This window comes from Amphibalanus amphitrite, unplaced genomic scaffold (genome assembly GCF_019059575.1).
Source record: "Amphibalanus amphitrite isolate SeventyFive unplaced genomic scaffold, NRLGWU_Aamphi_draft 000081F_arrow, whole genome shotgun sequence".
NCBI classification, from domain to species: Eukaryota; Metazoa; Arthropoda; class Thecostraca; order Balanomorpha; family Balanidae; genus Amphibalanus; species Amphibalanus amphitrite.
The window spans coordinates 519,460-538,328 of NW_024881577.1; the positions used below are offsets into that span (position 1 = coordinate 519,460).

The window sequence follows — 18,869 nt, forward strand, 5'->3', positions numbered from 1 at the left end:
AGGAAAATAAACTGAAACGATAACTATTAATTGCCTCAAAATAAAAAAGAATCACGAAACATATCAACACAGGTATGGTGGTTGAAGGCAAAAGCGTCGAGCGATGCCTCACGCTTGGCGTTTGAAGAGAACAAGAGCACGAGCGGGTAAAAAATCAAGCGCCAAGAAAATTGCAAGTGACTTTGGAGTGACATGTGTAAAAGCTTCCTTATTTATTCAATAGGATAGAATGCTTATTATTGATAAACGGCATATTTGTCTCGGTTTCTTTGGAACGCTGGCTTTCAAAAGTTTTCAAATGTGATGATAACCAGATGATTCACGTAAAATACAGAAAAAACTTCTGTCATCAGTATGAACCCGGCCTGAAAAGGGAATGAAAGCGATTTCATAGCATATTTCAAACAATCAAATAACAATATGACTGAGATCTTGTATCGTTGGCTTGACGAGGAGCTACGAATACCTGTTGCGAGGGATGCCGACACATTTCTACAGCAGTTCAGCAATGGTGAGTCGATGCTGACAGCCTGTCCAACAAGACACAGTGAACCATTTGTTTTACAGCTCTAAAGTGCCTGCTCAAGCCATTTATCTTCATCTCTTGCTTTGCTTGGTCCTTAGATTAGGTACCTACCTTCAAACGATGATTATGCCGATGCCCTATCTGTGGACGCTTCCTTAGGTAACGAACGAAAAATAAACGTTCCGTGTAACCAATGCCTAATTTGTCTTACCGCCAGGTCAACTTATTGGGAAAGTACTGCATGTTGAAGGAGTTCTCCCCGACAAGAAGTTCGATCAGCTTCGTACCAACGATCTGTATGAAGACAGGTATGTAGTCTTGTGCACCACTTGTTCATCGTTATTTAGCCGATTAAATGTCTAGCCTGATTTAATTTATGCCACGGGAATTTTTCACAAATGGAATCGGCAGTAGCCACTCAAGTGCCCCGTTTCTGGCTCTCTTGGCTCTCATTGGCTCGGGCCGCTCGGGCCTAACCCAACCAAACAAAAAACAACAATCTCATTGGCTCAGAGCGAACAGCCAACTGGCGTCTGTTATATGATCCCGACTCGCGATTGGCTCGGACGCCGTGGGAGCGAGCGATCCCACCCTCGTAACAGGACACCGCCCTCTCATTGGCTGACAGGCGCCGGCGGCGGCCGTTCCGAATGGAGCTCTCGATTGCCACGGGGGGAGGGGCCGGGGGAGCGTGGGAAAAAGGCGTGGCATATAGTCATGACTCATGAGCCGGAAGCGTTTGAAAGATAGGTGCCATATTTACAGGTGCGTGTTGCGGATAATCAAAAGGGACGCATGTCAAGTATGTAACAAAAATGTAGGTACAAGAGATTCTATAGAATAATGCTCCTATATAGACAAACATTCCCACATGATGTTGACCGTTCTGTTTTCACAGGCTGCACAACTTCCTTGTGATAGGTCCGTACATGAAGTCGCTGGGAGTCAATTTGTCAGTACGACAAGCCCGAGACATTCTCTCCGACAAGCCGGGAAGTCTCACATACCTGATCTATCAGGTAATCAGTTGGTAAAGAATAGTTAGCCTAAAGCCGTTTAATCTAATGAATGCTATCACTTGATTCAATTGATGCTAATTTAGTTAACGCTTAATTCAATCAGATATTGAGTTCGCAAATATAGTTAGCCTAGTGCCGTTTAATTTAATTAAATCAGTTAATGCCGTTTAATTCAAACTTGGTTCTTGTCAATGGCAGTTTCCAAGAAATCATTCGATGCTATAAGTTAACGTTCATCTGTTTCTTTGCTCTTCGTAAATAAGGTAGACGTAAAAGTGAATAAAGTAGGTAATAAAGTAGATATCTAATGATTGAATAGAAGGCATTTATCTTTTATTTCATATTTCATTTCCTTGAAGTGCTCGGTTATTGCATATGCTGAGTAGGTTCCAATATTTTTTTCGGGGGAACAGCCACTTTTTATGCTGTGGTTGTGAGCGCAGACAATTATTTCATCGATCTGTCACCCTCTCGCCGCCACGGTCCGTCAGGTATATCTCGCGCTGCACAAGCCGCGCGACCACCTGCGGCAGCCGTCACCGGAACCTCTGCCGGACGCCTACAAGGAGCGACTGCGAGAGTCGGCGCAACCTGACCTGCGCGACTCGGGAGTCACCAGCCTGGGACTCACCTGCCAGTGCTACGGGCGAGACGTGACTCAGGTAACTGGAAAGACGTGTCTGTGACCGGTAGATGTGTTCATGTGACACTGTTCCAGCAAGCTGCATTTATAGTGGAACGATTATATGAAATAACTTTTTTTCTGCAAACGACTGCGGAAATAGAAGGTCAATGATTAGTAGATTTAATCGTTTTTATGATTTTTGTCCGATATATTAATTTCTAATAACTTCCAGACGAGGATCACTGAAGGCCACCTGGTCAAAGAATGTCAACAAAGGATCACGAAGGAGGGAGTGAGGAAGAAGGAGAGGGCGAAGGATATCAAACAACAGATGACAGAGGAATACATGAAAGGTGAGTGGCTAGATCTTCATACATCAGCGTTTTCGCTATAAAGCGTCTCCGGGACCAATGTACGTACGTCTATCACAATGCACATCCTCTCGGTCAGCCCATCTCAGCCCACTGACCGTGTCTCACTGCCCCCTCCCCCTCCCCAGGAGACTCGGCGAAGCTGTGGGGCCGCTCGTTCCGCAGTACAGTCCGCTCGGCCGCCCGCAGAGAAAAGGACCGGCAGAAGGCGGAGGCGGCCGCCGTGCGACAGCAGATCGAGCACTTTGACAACACGGCCGACCTGCGGCGCAGCAAGTACGAGGACGTCCGGAACGCCGAGTTTCTGCAGGTCAGCGGATGAGGCCGTGAATTCGACAGGCCATAGTTTTACGGTTAGAGTGAAGAGTGGAAGACGTACCGTGGTAAAATTTTAAAATATTTTTACCCTGTTCGGGAAATTAAGCGGTGAAGTTTACTGAGAATGACATCAGGCGGTAATAAAATGTTATAAATGGATGGATTTTTTCCTAGCACATTCTTCTCACCATTCCAGACGACAGTCACCCCGGACATGATTCCCGAGGCTCTGGTGAACACCGAGGCCAACCAGCAGTTCGTGCACAAGCTGCGTAACCAGTTGGACCGCGACACGCGGGCGCGGTTCGACCGCGAGAAGCGGCGGAAGCAGATGTACCTGGCTCTGCGGGACCAGCAGCGGCAGCAGGAGGAGGAGCAGCGCGAGCTGGACCTGGTGCGCCGCCTGCTGCGCCAGGGTGACTACGAGCTCCGGCTGGCCGCCCACCTTACCGACATCAAGCGCCAGAAACAGATCATCATCAGAAACCGACTCGAGAAGGACCAACAAATGCAGGTGAGGGGTAACTGTGACTGGATGCGAAGATTTGCTGAGGCTGTAGAAAATAATAAATTTTATCGTTTTATTTGCATTACGGGAAATACTATCGCCATGCTGACAAGGGATCACAAAGTCACAAATCCGATCACAATGACTTCATGGCACCCTCTTCTATGAGCCTCGCAAATGCGTCTTCTAATCGCTGTCGATGTTCATCGTCCACTGCGACATACTTCAGGTTCTGCAGCACATGCTGCCGCTCCTCTGGGAACCTGTAGAACGCCTCCCTGCAGAACTGTACCGTCTCTCTCAGCACCTGTGGCCACGGGGTCGGCTCGAAGCCGAGCTCCCGGCGGGCGCGGGCGATGGACACGGGGCCGCGGGTGACTGAGGGCAGCGTATCGTCCACTGACGGCAGGAGACCGTGCCGAGCCGGGTCGTCAGTCAGCTCAGTCAGTGGGTGTGTGAGCCCGCCGAGCTCAGTGGCGATTTCCTGCAGCAGCTCCGGCAGGGTGAAGTCCCGTCCCAGAGACAGGTTGAAGGCACCCGTGGGTGGTTGGCCCGTGCTCACCAGCTCCATGACTCGACGCACGGCGCGAGCCACGTCCGGAGCGAACACGTAGCTGGTGGTGCGACCTGCCACTGACGCAGACACCGGTACCGGTCGGCCGACCAGAGGCGCGTGCTGTAACCACGCCTGGTGCACCCACCAGCGTCGCGAGGTGTCGCGCGGCCCGAGTACGTCCGGCAGACGCAGTGCCGTGTACGACACTCTGGCCGCCTCCAGCGCCTCCTCCACCGCCAGTTTACCGTCCCCGTACGGATCGGCAGCCGCTAGCCGCGCGCGCTCGGCCGGGTCCTCGGGCCGGCGAGCATCCTCCTCCACGCTGGGCCCTTCTCCAGCGGACGGTGCGCTCACCTCGTACACAGAGTCGGAGCTGATGTAGACGTAGTGACCGAACCTGCCGTCCAGGGCTGCGAGGAGATTGGTGACGTCAGACGCGCGGTAGGCGCAGAAGTCTATGACGAAGTCCCAGCGACCGCGCCAGGTCGTCTCGGATTCTAGCTCGGCGAGTGAGCCTCTGCGGTCGCAGTGGATGTGGTTGACGTGAGGGTCTATTCGCTGAGCTGAGTCGAAGTAGACGGTGCCTCGGTTCAGCAGAGTGAGGTCGAAGGTGCCCTCGGAGATCAGAAGTGACGCTGTCTCGCCTCCCATTAGGCCATTGCCTCCCACCATAAGCACGCTCTGCTTCGGTGACATTTTGGGACGCACTGTTTCAGACACTGGAAACGTCAGGTGTTCTTTTGCTTTGCATGTGTGGTGACCGGTCGGGCGACGACGACGATGCCGATCAGGCGACGCAGACACTGAAAAAGAAAATGGACCTGCTTGTGTTTAGACTGATCGATAGTCTGTTCTTGATTATTTATTACCTATATCAGTCTAGGAAACGCTAGCTACGTAATAAAATAAATAGCAGTAGTGCACAAATTACCATGAGACAACGAGCATTACCAGTAACAAGTAGTACCTGTTTATAAACACCACATAAAAATGAGAAAATGGTTGTTGAAATAAACTTACCGTTCAAAACCCCTCCAAGCAGCCCACGCGCCACGCAAAGTTTAACGACCACCGCTGCCCCGTCGTCGATAACTACTAACCGTCTGAGCAGTCCAAACCGTCCCTCATGGCCAGGGTTCAAGGCCGACCGGACACGACGAGACTCAAACATAACACAGGCGCGCATGGCTGGAGATGCAAAATCGCCGCCGAGCAACAGGCTCGCATAGCTGGCTGAAGTCGTGGTAGACGAGGTTTCGATCATTTTTCGGATCAGGGATACTTACTTGATGCTATAACTTCACGGCTGTATTGTGAAATGAATAATAAAGTTCATATAAAAAGCACTAACTCATCGACAACACAACAAAATGTAGCCACCATTTATGAAAGCACATTCGTTTTACGACCCCATCTCACGGCACCGTATAAACAGCCCTGTTCTGTTCGGCCCCATGTCAATATGTCAAAGAAGCATCGCTTCTTTTCCACATGATGTCAGGTCACCGTAAGTGGCGCTCATTTCACGATCCCTATAGCACCACCATACCCACACTCCCGTTCCAGGAGCGGCGTCAGGAGGAGTACGAGAGGTCCGTGCAGCAGCAGATGGACCTGCTCGGTCAGAAGCGGATGGAGCACCAGGAGGAGCTGCTCAAGGAGTCGCAGCTGCACCGGCGTCTGCTGCAGCAGCGCCGAGACCAGAAGAGCCAGCGGCGCTGGCAGCTGGCCGCCGACGTCGTCACATTCTGCCTCGATATGGCCGTGCTCACCGTCGACTACAAGACAAAGTCGGGAGACAAGTGGGTACTTGGTGGTTGAAACTCAAAATGAGTAGGAAGTCGGTAGGCACCGGGCGTTGTTCTCGAAATAAAAATGAATTTTAGTTGACGGAAATGGTCGGCATCTGCATAGGAGCTATAAATATGACGCCAAAATAACTAGCCATTGTCTCACAGTTCACTGAGGATGCTTGGATGACCTGATTGTTTTGTGGAACCATATGATCCCTCCGTTCCAGGGAGGTCCCCGCTCTCCTGCAGAACGACTGGCGCGAGCTGTTTCTGCGCGGTGAGTCGCTGTCCGGCGGCGGAGAGCCGGCCGAACTGAGCGCCACCAGTGCTCCCGGAGAGCGGCAGCAGGCGCTTCTGCAGCAGCACGACCTGGACGACTACCTGGCCGTCAGCGGGCGCTGGATCATCCCCGGCGCCAGCGGCAAGAAGCGCAGTCCCAGCGCCCAGGCTCGCGACGACATGGCGCTGCGAGTCGAGTCGGCAGTGGTGACTGGGTTCGTGGTGCACCGGCTGCTGCGACTCGTGTACCCTCCCAAACCGAGCGTCCAGGCCCCTGAACGGCCGACATTTACCCTAATGGGAGTGGTGATGGGCAAGAGCTACGCCGGCAAGACGCACTGCCTGCAGTGGGTGCAGTCCTCGCTGGATGTGCGGCACATAGTGATGCACGACCTGGTGAAGCGCTCCCTGGCGACGTTAGAGCAGGAGACGCGGATGGAGCTGGAGGCAGCCGGCTCAGGGGTGATGGAGACACTGCGAATAGCCGACATCCTCGGACCTGACCAGAGCTGCGAGGACATACAGAGGGAGAACTCTGGACAGCCGTCACAGCAGCAGCCGCCGCCACAGGATGCTGCAGCTGATGCACCCGAAGGCGGAGAACAGGAGGCAAGACCAGCCAGCGACGTAACAGCAGTATCTGATGGCTTGCCGACATCAGCCGACGCTTCCCGGGAGAATTCGTCGGGAGAAAGGCCACCTGTTCAACAGACCGAGGGCTCGCAGACAAAGCTGAAGGACGCCAAGAGCAAGGAAAGCACACAGGGCTCAGGAAAATCCGGAGATGCAACCAACTCAGCTGATTCTAAAAAGTCGTCTATCTCAAATGGCGCAGAGTCCACAGATGTGGAAAAACAAACCGGTGACGCTGAGAACGGTACCGGAAAGTTATCCGCTCAGACCAGTGGAGGCCCCACCGAACCAGGCACTCCCCCATCCAGCGCCGATCAACCAGCATTGCCATCCACCAAGGACATCAGCTCCGGCGAGCAGGACAAGTCGAAGCTGTCGACGGACGGCGAGGGCGTCAGCGACGAGGACACCAACTCGGCGTCAGAGGACACGGTGGTGTTCGAGTACAGCCGACTGGCGCAGCTGGGACGAGAGGTCAAACAGGCTCTGGAGTGCGGCCAGGAGGTGCACGACCAGACGCTGGCCGGCCTGCTGCTGGAGGCCTGGCGCGAGCTCCCCGACGGATCCGGCTGGATCATCGAGGGTTTCCCCAACACGCTGGCGCAGGCAGAGCTGCTGGAGGAGCAGCTGGTCGGCAAGCAGTACGACTCGGATGAGGAACTAGACGAAGTGGAAATCGTGGTGACGCCGCTGCCAAAACCTGAGCCTCCAGCGGAACCTGCCACCAAGGAAAAAGGAAAGAAGGAAAAGAAAGAAAAGAAAGAGAAGGGTAGCGGGAAGAAAGACAAGAAGGATAAGAAGGAAGGACAGCCTCCAGCGGAGACGCCGCCTCCCTCACCGCCACCACCACCTCCTGAGCCCGTGCGACTGAGGGTGAAGCCGTTCCGACGCAGCCAGCTGGTGCCTGACGCCAATCGCCGGGAGCGACCGCCACCGACCAGCGGCCTGGACCTGGTGGTAGAGCTGGCAGTCAGCGACGAGGTGGCTCAGCAGCGGCGCTGTCAGAGCATTGACCGGGTGCCCGAACAGCCCGACTCGGGCACCTGCCAGTCGGCCAGCGACGACCACGTCACGCTGGCCGGCAAGCTGTTCAGCTACGGCCGGCTCCGCGAGCCGCTGATCGAGTTCTACAGCGAGCGGGGCGTGTACCACATGGTGGGCGCCGAGGACCTGGCCTCGGTGGAGACTCAGCTGGAGAAGCTGATCGGCGCCAGCCGGGCCAAACAGCGCGAGGAGCACCGTCTGGCCGAGCGGCGCGCCGCCCAGCTGGCAGCTGCTGAGAACGAGCCGGACTCGGAGCCGGAGCCGGAACCAGAGCCGGAGCCCGAGCCCGACTCCGGGAAGGGAAGGGGCAAGGGCAAGTCGCCCAAGGGCGGGAAGAACAGCGGCGACAAGGGGAAGAAGGGCAAAGGGAAGGGAAAGGGTGACGCAGAGCCAGCGCCGCCAGCAGAGGACCTGCCGCAGATTCCGGCCCCGCCGCCCATGCCGACCCCGGGCGAGATGGGCTATTACTTCGTGGATGCACCGGTACCGGAGGGCGTCGCACAGGTGAATTTCGAAAGTCGTTCGCGTACTAATTTACATGTCCCTGTTGCAATTCCATTCCTCTGTTTCATTTAATACACATTTCATTTAATACACATTTAATACAAACATTGTTCAAATCGTTTGTACAGTGGGTCTACAAAATAAGTCCTCTCCGTATGCGGGCAGGTGGCGTCCGAGTAGCGCTCAGGCGCTAACTGCCCACTGGTGACCCGCATACGTCGGGGACTTACTCGTATTTTGTAGACTAACTGTACGCACAAACTAACATCCGTAGAACTAAAACAATGGAAAATAGGGTGAGATAATATCTCGTGCCGTCTTAATTTAAACGTTTATGCTGCTTTCCAGTACTTGGCATTACTCTGGCAACAAACTGAGAGGAATTACACCGAGAACCTGAAGCAGTGGCTGGGACGGCTAAGGCTCGAACATGCTGCTGTTATCCAACACCTGCATGCCATCACGGTATCGTTCAACGCCTTCCTTTTGCGTCCGGATCACAAACAGCAGTTCCTCGACAGGTAAGGCCCAGCAACAACTTAGCACGGCTGCTTGCTAATACGTCATCCTTCTTGTCAGGCTAAATGGTTAATAGTATCACCAGCCTATGACCAACCAATGAACCAACTGAGTATCTTGGCCTGTAACATTTCTTCTCCTCAGGTTTGTGACGGAGTACAATCAGATGGAGGAGGCGCTGCAGCGAGACGAGGAGGTCAAGTGCGAGTGGCACCTGCGCATCCAGGAGCTGGAGAGCACCATCTGGAACATCACCGACACACGGCGCTGCGAGGCCGAGCAGGAGCGTTACACGGCCATGACCTCTGGATGGATTGAGGACAGGTGCGCTCCAGAGGAACGACGTGCTTAGGAAAATCGAGCACGTTTTTTCCCGTCTAATCGTGAATGTTCTTCGAGTTACAGCTTAAAAATCGTTATATGTGAATGTGAATATAGTTATGGTACGGAGATGACGATCTGACGATTATTGCCGTCAGGCTGGCGCTGTCGGCCAACAACTGGCTGATGGTGATGCAAAGCGAGATGGACCGCTTCCAGGACACCTGCATGGTACTGGAGGACTACTACGTCAGCATGAGCGGAGCGCAGCTGCCCGAGAGCAGCGGGCGCGTGCATGGATTCAAACAGGGTTAGCATACGAAAAAATATCGTACTTCAGGAGAAAAACTTGTCGTCTGTGACCTTAGCTTAAACGCATATGACACGAGTCAGACACTGCGTGTTTTTTTTTGTAATTTATTGTGCTCAAATAATCAGAATTTCTTATGCGGAATGCTCGTTATTTGTGAGGTGTTCACCGAAATCACCGGACGCCCATCTCGTCTGTCTTCCCAGCGATGATCGAGATTCCGAGCCGGGAGCCGGCGGACCGGTCGGGTGCCTCGTCTGCCGGCAGTGACCGTCACTCGGGGAGCCGCAGCAGCAGCTCGGCCCGGCCGCTGCGCCGCGGAGGGGGCGGCAAGGGAGCGGACGGGCCAGGCAGCTCCGGCAGCGCCATCCTGACCACCATCAACCTGCCCCAGCTGCGGCCCCGGGTGCAGTTCGTCAGGGGCAAGAACCAGGCGGACGAGGTGACCACAGCCGTGGAGGGCGTCATCGACTCGGCCTGCAGGTCCATGCTGTCGTTTGTGCACGATACCAAGGAGAAGGGTGATGTTAGGGTGAGGCAGGCGCTGCTGCCGGTTGAAGAAGCAGCTGGGGGCAAGAAGGGAGCCAAGAAGCCGCCCGCGTCGAAGGCAAAGAGTGGTAAGAAGGGCGCCGCTCCCGAGGAGGACGCTGCCGAGGCCGAGCTGGCCACGCACCACGAGTGGGCCGAGCGCGCGCTGGCAGAGTTCCAGGTGGCCGCCCGCGAGGAGTCATCGCGCGTCTCTGCTCGTCTGTCGCTGATCCGCTCGCGGGCCGTGTCGGAGCTAGCGGCGCTGCGGCAGCGGGCCGTGGCCGCCTTCCACGGCATGTGGTCGGCCATTGAGGAGCGGTACCGGCGCGAGCTGCAGGCGGCCACCCACATGGCGGACTACCTGCGCGGGCTGGTGGAGCAGGAGCAGCGCGCCCACTACCAGCTGCTGCTCGACCAGGACCGGTTCCTGGTGCGCACCGGCGTGCTGACCCACCTGCCCTGCCTGCCGGCCAGCCCGCCGCCCACCGAGGAGGCGCTGGTGCGCGACCGGCTCAGCCTGCTGCAGGCGGCCGGCCTGTGGCGCCAGCTGCACACCGCCGCTCCGTCCGGCATCATCACCACCCGCGCCTTCTGCTTCATCCTGCAGGACCTGGTGGCGTGCGGCGTCGGCACCCAGGAGCTGCCCGCGCTCTGGATGTCGCTCTCGCAGGAGGAGATCGAGAGCCTGTCGGCGCGGATAGCGGCGGGAGCAGAGGTGAGAACGCGGTAGGGTGGTCAATATGCTTATCCTTTCACCGCTTCATTGCTGCTTGTGAAACGACAAAAATCATGTTTGAAGAAACACGGCAGGAAGGAGCTGCACCGACGCATGTCAATTTCCAACGTGCCTTCAACCAACCAGGCAGGATACAGTGCACCAGGACTGACCGTGTGCAATGTGCATTTTGCTTCAGGTGATGAGCTGGCGCGGCCTGCTGTACGACCTGCTGGAGCCGTGGAATCGGCCCGACCAGTTCGATCTCCACGAGGCACTGGCCATCGCTCACGTCTTTGACCCACAGCGGAGTGGACGGATCACACAGGAACAGGCGCTCACGGTATGTCTGGGAGAAGATTTTGGTACGATTAAATTCAATCTGGCATAAACGTGTGCTAACACATATGGTTAACAGCTGAAGCCTTTCACCTACAGAAGACGTAAGTCCTTCTCTTAGCATCCGATATTTCTACTTTCTAGTCTGTACCGAAAAGATAAACTAACGAGTTCTGGAACCGTTTATACTCGAGATTGTGGGCTCGACCGTCAATCCAGGGATCTAAAACGTTGTGTCTCTTCCCGATGCGTCACACTAGGTGGTCCACTGGATGAAGCCGCGTCTGGAGGAGCTGGACGAGGCCTATAACCGGCCTTATCACACCAAACGCCTTCTGGTGGACATCAGCGGCGCGCCCAGCGACGAGACGGTCGACTACCAGACGCTGCTCACCTGGCTCAGCCGCAGCGACGACCTCCTCCAGAGCTTCCTCTGCGCGCTCACCGTGCTGGAAGGTAACGGGGCGCGAGTGGTTATCGCTCAACAATAGCGTAAATTATTTTTATTTGATGTCCTATAACAGCAGTTTAGTTTAACGATATTGCCGTAACGCCGGACGTCCACTACTATGTCTGTTTGTTCGGACGTGTCCGTGACTTCGTTCCAGCACTCAGCAGACCTATGTAATTACGTTACAGATAAGCCGATTTTCATATCGAACCCGGAGGACGACGAGAAATACTACCCACGGAAGAGGGTGGACCTCGCCCGTATTCAGTCACTGCCCATGCACAGAATCGTATCGTCTCCCCGGCCCGATAATCGCCCCAGGTCGGTAGAAATATTCATCGGACATTTCTGACACCGTATAAACAACATAAATGCTTTCTTACTGTAATAGCTCTTGTGTTCAACCGCTCGTCAGCCAAACGCTTATGATCTCACAACGCTTTTACACTGCCCACTCAGAGCAAAGAGGTTTAGGTTTACCTTGTTCTCTCATTCTCTCTTTCCCGTCTCCCTCATTCACTGTCTATTTTCTTTCTCTCTCCACCCGTCACCAGGAAAGTGCGTCTGACCCAGAGCGCGCCACTACATGTGACGAAGGACGCTGATGACGAGGGTGGCTCGGAGGACACGCCTAAGGAGGTGGTGCTCCAGGCCACGTGCTCCAACGCCTACCACCTGCAGGACGCCATGGACATGAGCCGACCGGTAAGCGCGCACGGGTTGTCTGATAAGCGGGATTCTATTTGTTTGGATAAAAGCTGCAGTAGGATGAAGGAAGCTATACATCGTTAGTACAAATACCTTGCCATATGTATGCAAGTTATTTCTAACCATTACTCATTCTTCCTGGGTGAAACGAATTCGACACTCGACATGGTGCTAAGTCACCATCCCAGGGACAGCTATGTCGCTCATTACATCAATACGAGTAGCAAATTATGGCGGGGAGTGTGACTCCACACAAAGCCAATGGCGGAATAGAGGAGTTACGTAAAGCGCAAATCAACTGAATAAAATAGCAGAAACTGCATTTTCTCACAAGACACTAACACCACATCCCTGAAGACTGCAGCATCGCACATGCATTAACAGCAATATCGATCATCAATAGTGCCAGTGGAGACTGCAATATCGCATGTGCCCATAACACCATCAGCAGCTACTGGAGACTGCAACGCCTCACAAGACAGAACCACCAAAGACTGCAATGTCGCACAGGCACATAACACTAGTAATATAAAAGCGGGCTCTCCATAGTGGGAACTGTATGTAGTGCTACACATTGCAATAGGTCTAACGATATTTCAATGACGGCACGTTACATGAGAAGAAACCGTCAAAAACTGCAACGCTTCATGCGTCACTACCACCAAGACCAAACCCAAGAGACTAAACTAAGAACGTCTTCATTGTTCGAACCCTTTTTCACCCCACGTTATGTCCCGCAGCCGTCCCAGATGGTGGGCGACTCCCACGGCGACCACCTGGGCGACTCCCTGGAGCAGCTCCCCGTGGCCCCCAACTCCGCGGAGCGCGCGGCGCCGCCGGGCAGTACCTCCTCTCAGCGCAGCTCCTCCGACCGAGAGGGCAGTCTGGTCAGTCTCCGGAGCGCCGCCAGCAGCTCTGGGGCGCACAGCCGCGGCGAGACACACACCTCCGCGCCGGCCGTGGGATCCGGTCAGTGAGCGGGTCGGAACAGGGGTGATGGGTGTGACATTCTGGTCCGGTGTGTGGATTATGAGAGACCTCGATATCGGAAATGCAAGAATGATTATTTATGTCTTTTTTATAAATTTTGTCCGAGCCTTTTGAATGGAAGGATTCACAGGGACAGAGCCCCGGCTAAACAGAACTTGTTGTGCTCCCTTGGGAGTAGAGGTGCCGCTCCAAGGGAGCAGCCCGCATAAGATAAAGTTGTCTGTCCAGCCCGGGGCGAGAGTTGCGCGTGGAGGAGAAGGATTTGAACATCCTGAGAATGGAAACGACGGACGGGTTATCCAAGGCCATATAGGGTTATCTACCCTCCGATCGCGCAGTTCCTGATCAATGACAGAATTTGGAGTCAAAAGTTGAGCGTACGCACATAGCCGCGCACGGTCTTTTTAGACGTTCTTTTAAAAAAGCCCCGTTCCGACCGGCAGTGGACAGCGGTCGGTCCCAGCTGCTGGACGAGCTGACCATCAGCGTTCCTGCCGGCCACACGCTGGACTCGTGGACGGCTCTGGCGCCCTCCTGCTGCACCCACCCGCCCGAGGCGCCGCCCACCACACCCAGCTCGGACGTGAGTCGGTTTGGCGCTACCGAGCGTGCAGTTCGGACGCAATGTATTGTGTATTGTGTATTCAAAGGCCGTTCCACAAAGTGGCTCTTAGGGCCCAGTCAATACAAATTCAATGAAACAAAGCACATTAAAAGGGTAAAAACTTGAGACATGCATCTGTCATAAATATCAAATCAGGCTTTAAAATGACCACACAAGGAGCGCCTGGTCGGACATGAGGTCACATCTCGTGGAAGCTCATTCCACGATACCGCGGCCCTGTATGGGAAGAGCCGCCTCGCCATGGTGAGCCGGTAGCGGGGCAGCTCCAGCACCGACACCCCCGCGGCAGCGCTGCGCGTCTCGCGCTCCGATACGGCGGCACGAGGGCGAAACATCGCACGCAGGGGGCCGGGCGCGGAAACAACGTGGAGAGCGCGATATACGTTCAGCGCGTCACGACGCGCGATCATCTCCCGAATGTCCGGCCAGCCGAGCGCGGCGAGAGCGGGGCCGATATGGTCGTATCGGCGGAGACCTGTGACCAGCCGAGCTGCGAAATGGAGGACTTTTTGCAGCCGGTCAAGACGGGAGTTAGGAGCACCACCCCACACTGACGAGCAGTAATGGAGGTGGGGGAAAACGTGGGCAAGGACAAGGATTTTGAGAATGTTGGGGGAGTGGAAATGACGGATTTTGTATAGGGATATGAGGATGAAGGATTGTGTTCAGGCGTCGGACCAAGGATGAGATGTGCGCTTCCCAGCTCAGTGTTTGGTCGAAGAGAACACCTAGGATTTTGATGTGCTTTTGAGGCCGAATGTCCACTCCATCCACATGTAAGATGAAGTCTGATGATTTGGAGACGGAGTTAGGCGAACCAAAAATAGTGAAACATGTTTTTTCGGTGTTCATTTTTAGACCGTTAGAACTGAACCAAACCTGCAAAATCCTGATGTTCTCCTCGACCCGGGACTTCATGGATTGGAGTTCACTAGGTTTAGAGGGTGTTGAGTCAAGGATCTGGGTATCGTCTGCATAGGATAGGAGTCGGCCGTGGGGAAGGAAACATGACAGGTCGTTAACGAAGGTGAGGAAGAGGATTGGGCCGACTATGGACCCCTGAGGGACACCATGGGTTAGAGGAAGTTGAAGAGTGCCGCCGCAGACGATCTGAGAACGGCAGGATAGGTAGCTGCTGAACCAGCGGGAAGAGATGCCATACCACTCCAGCTTGTTCAGCAGCATGGAGTGGTCGACACTGTCGAACGCCTTGCTCAGGTCGATGGACGTCAGCGACACATATAAGAGGACGCATATAAGAGTTATCGACTTATGACTGAAAAACGGTTCGATTATATTTCGGCAGTGTTTGGAACTCATTTACGCGATTAATTACCTTATGTCCCATGAAGTCAAACGAGGATGATCGGTACTTCCGATTACTATCGTCTTCGTCAACAAAGGCGTTGCGTATCGATTGATGACTTTGAGCGGCTTCAGTTCTTTGAAAGATGTACTATGCAGCAAGAGACAAATTATTGTGGTTGTCACGCTCTCTATGTCAATTGCTCCACGGGTGCCAGTCTTCGACCGCTAAGAGGGCAAGTAAAGCCAAATCTTTTTCGGCAGGGACGAGTGGGCGAGACGGGCAACAGGAGCACCCTGAACGCCATCAGGACTGTGCTGGCCAGGACAATGGTGCTGCCGAAGGAGCTGATGCCCCAGGCTCTTCAGAGACTGGACGTAAGCTCGGAGTCGGGATCGGGAGGGAAATGTGGCTGGCAGCGGGACAGCGGGCAAGGGGTTGGACGCTGCTGGGCTCTCGATAGGAACGGTGCAATAAGCAGTGCCCCCGTGCCGACCGGTGAAGGCCATAAATGCCTATATGTAAGCGTCCGATCGCGCTTGTTTACGAGCGTCACTGGTCAGCACAGTTCATGGGTTAAAAGGTCACGGGACGCAGTGATGATGGGGGCTCCAGGTGAACTCACTTCAAGGGAATCGTCACTGCAATGTTATCCAGACAGGCCGATCATATTATTGTGGACTACTATCAACCCTTAACGCAAATAGTTCATTCCGTCCTTCAGCATGTATATCGCCGATCTGTGGAGTGTATGTAGGGCTGTAGGCCGTCTGCTGACCGTTCTGGCCCCGCCGTCTGGCCGCAGCTGGACCTGGCTCTGGTGTACCGGGACCTGTATGGAGGCACCTGCGGCCGCGCCGTCGAGGCGCTGCGCCGCGACGAGCCGCTGCCAGTGCCCATCCTGGCCGTGTTCCAGCACGACATCACCCAGAGATACCTGGCGCCCGGACAGTGCACCCTGCTGGCCGGCCGGCCCTGGCAGATCATCAAGGACATCCGCAGCCCGCCGCCGCAGACCCCGCCGCCACCGGCCGTCACACAGGCCGCCTCGGTCACCGGCACCGGCACCTCACTGTCCTTCAAGGAGGCTGCTTAGCGCCAGCTGCCATCGCGGGGCTGACCAAAGATATCAGTGCGGGTTATGTCTACCCGGTGCCTTGCGGGTATCTGGCCCATTGGCTATTGATTTTCATGTCGTTTGCATTGTAAACCCGAATTGTTCGTTCAACGCTCAAGAATAAAAATTATTTTCAATTATTTTAGCCGTCTTTCTCTTTCTCACGAACGTCAGCACTCAGCAGCATAAGCGCAGATATTGCAACATACCAATACAAGCTGACCATCTGGAAACCGTTGGTTGGAAGTTAATTGATTGAAAAATTAAAATTGAAAATGGATTAGCTGGCTGGAATGCTTTGCAAATGCGACGTGCTAAGCGAAGGGAAGGATGTAAAGGGAATTATTTGGTAGAGATCTGGCAGCTTCTATGTTGTGACGAGTCTGATACAAATCTTGCGCAGCCTCATTCAATGGACGCCGGTGAAAACAGGGCGCCGGAGGGCATATTAGTCACGTGACATTTGGAAGTTCTCCTGCTCCATGGGCCTTCTATATCCCATACGTCACGTGTAAATTTAACGAACCTTGATCAAATCGCCCCAGGCGCCCTGTTTTCACCGTCGTCCCATTCAATGGCCAATGCCCAATTCAGAGTGATTCAAAGCGCGCAAAGCAGGCATTTTAATAAAATTTAGTGCCCTGAATAAAATCATTCATTCCTTTTTACTAAATTCAATACATCACAAGTCGGTTCTTTGATATACCTCAAGTACCGGTAGATACGGCCTTGCAAACATCCTGATCCGTTCACGCCTCACGCAACTTCCAGACTGCAAAACGTGGCATATCTCGACGAGATCTCGGGCGTGCACGGGCTGCTCCAGCCCACCCGCCAGGCGTGCACCCCCGATTTTCAGGCGTGCACGCCGGAACTCAGGCGTGCACGCCGAAACTCAGGCGTGCATAGGGAGATCTGGCGCAAGTCTGGACAACACTATTCGACCGCCACCCTTGCAGCCATTCTATAACTCAGGAACTACTGGACCGATCGGAACGAACGAAACACCATTCGAATCAGGGGGTACGATTTTATCAGCCGTTTCGAAGCTCGTGACCCCAGGTGACCTCGGTGACCTCAAGAGGTCAACTCAGCATTGACGCCTATTGCAGCCATTCTATAACTCAGGAACTACTGGGCCGATCGTGACGAAAACACCACCAGTCGATTCAGTGTATGCGATTTCATCAGCCGTTTCGAATATGGTGACCTCAGGTGACCTCGGTGACCTTGGGAGGTCACATGACCGTTGTGGCCTATTGCTGCCATTCTATAACTCAGGAACTACTGGGCCGATCGTGACGAAAACACCACCAGTCGATTCAGCGTATGCGATTTCATCAGCCGTATCGAATATGGTGACCTCAGGTGACCTCGGTGACCTTGGGAGGTCACATGACCGTTGTGGCCTATTGCTGCCATTCTATAACTCAGGAACTACTGGGCCGATCGTGACGAAAACACCACCAGTCGATTCAGCGTATGCGATTTCATCAGCCGTTTCGAATATGGTGACCTCAGGTGACCTTGGTGACCTTGGGAGGTCACATGACCGTTGTGGCCTATGGCAGCCATTCTATAACTCAGGAACTACTGGGCCGATCGTGACGAAAACACCACCAGTCGATTCAGCGTATGCGATTTCATCAGCCGTTTCGAATATGGTGACCTCAGGTGACCTCGGTGACCTTGGGAGGTCACATGACCGTTGTGGCCTATGGCAGCCATTCTATAACTCAGGAACTACTGGGCCAATCGTGACGAAAACACCACCAGTCCATTCAGCGTATGCGATTTCATCAGCCGTTTCGAATATGGTGACCTCAGGTGACCTCGGTGACCTTGGTAGGTCACATGACCGTTGTGGCCTATGGCAGCCATTCCATAACTCAGGAACTACTGGGCCGATCGCGACGAAAACACCACCAGTCGAATCAGCGTATGCGATTTCATCAGCCGTTTCGAATATGGTGACCTCAGGTGACCTCGGTGACCTTGGGAGGTCACATGACCGTTGTGGCCTATTGCAGCCATTCTATAACTCAGGAACTACTGGGCCGATCGCGACGAAAACACCACCAGTCGAATCAGCGTATGCGATTTCATCAGCCGTGTCGAATATGGTGACCTCAGATGACCTCATTCGAAACAGCTGATGAAATCGCATACGCTGAATCGATTGGTGGTGTTTTCGTCCCGATCGGCCCAGTAGTTCCTGAGTTATAGAATGGCTGCCAAAGGCCACAACGGTCAAAAACAGCAAAACACTGTTTTGCTGTTTTGAACAGATTTCTTTTTTTGGCGCTACCGGGGCGCGGAGGAGGCGACACTGATGGTCTTCCTGCGGTACCGCCTCGTGTTGGCGCTGCTCGGCGCTACCCGGCTGCCGGCCCTGCGTGGTCTCCGTGCTGGGTGGGAGGCGAGCGGCTCGATGGCAGACCTGCTGCGCCGGTATGGACTCCAGTGTTGAGGTGATCTGCGGGTTTACCGCGCCTCCGGCTAACGGACAAGGAGCAACAGACATGCTACAAAGAGATCTCAATGGTCATTCCGTTGACAGGGATGGTGTTCGTGGACGCTGCTGATTATATGTTCTATGACACACCAAACTGTCTTCTTAAGTCTGGAATGATGAGCTGTGATACCCAGTGGGTTTGGCAGTGTCTCAAACTATGAATTGGTCTGAAGGTACACATCTGACCAATTACATACTTCGTTAAATTAAACCCTGATGTCAAGGCAGGAATGAAAACTTACACCACAT

At 54.1% G+C, this 18,869-nt stretch overlaps 2 protein-coding genes across 2 annotated transcripts; one reads left to right on the plus strand and one right to left on the minus strand.

Annotated features, from left to right (window-relative positions):
• Positions 1 to 4: 4 nt before the first annotated feature.
• LOC122379602 (sperm flagellar protein 2-like) lies at positions 5 to 16,247 on the plus strand. Its single transcript, XM_043361934.1, has 21 exons — positions 5 to 511; positions 744 to 834; positions 1,425 to 1,545; positions 2,037 to 2,207; positions 2,403 to 2,523; positions 2,670 to 2,851; positions 3,056 to 3,373; positions 5,490 to 5,725; positions 5,944 to 8,176; positions 8,525 to 8,697; positions 8,840 to 9,019; positions 9,175 to 9,326; positions 9,533 to 10,569; positions 10,769 to 10,912; positions 11,169 to 11,364; positions 11,548 to 11,680; positions 11,914 to 12,064; positions 12,808 to 13,036; positions 13,501 to 13,640; positions 15,252 to 15,365; positions 15,794 to 16,247. The coding sequence occupies exons 1-21, from the start codon at positions 421 to 423 to the stop codon at positions 16,082 to 16,084; spliced, it is 6,504 nt and encodes a 2,167-aa protein (XP_043217869.1). The 5' UTR covers positions 5 to 420; the 3' UTR covers positions 16,085 to 16,247.
• On the minus strand, positions 3,427 to 5,022 carry LOC122379604. The gene is made up of 2 exons (XM_043361937.1): positions 4,944 to 5,022; positions 3,427 to 4,726 (listed from the first exon to the last, which is right to left on the minus strand). The coding sequence occupies exon 2, from the start codon at positions 4,617 to 4,619 to the stop codon at positions 3,504 to 3,506; it is 1,116 nt and encodes a 371-aa protein (XP_043217872.1). The 5' UTR covers positions 4,620 to 4,726; positions 4,944 to 5,022; the 3' UTR covers positions 3,427 to 3,503.
• Positions 16,248 to 18,869: the final 2,622 nt, after the last annotated feature.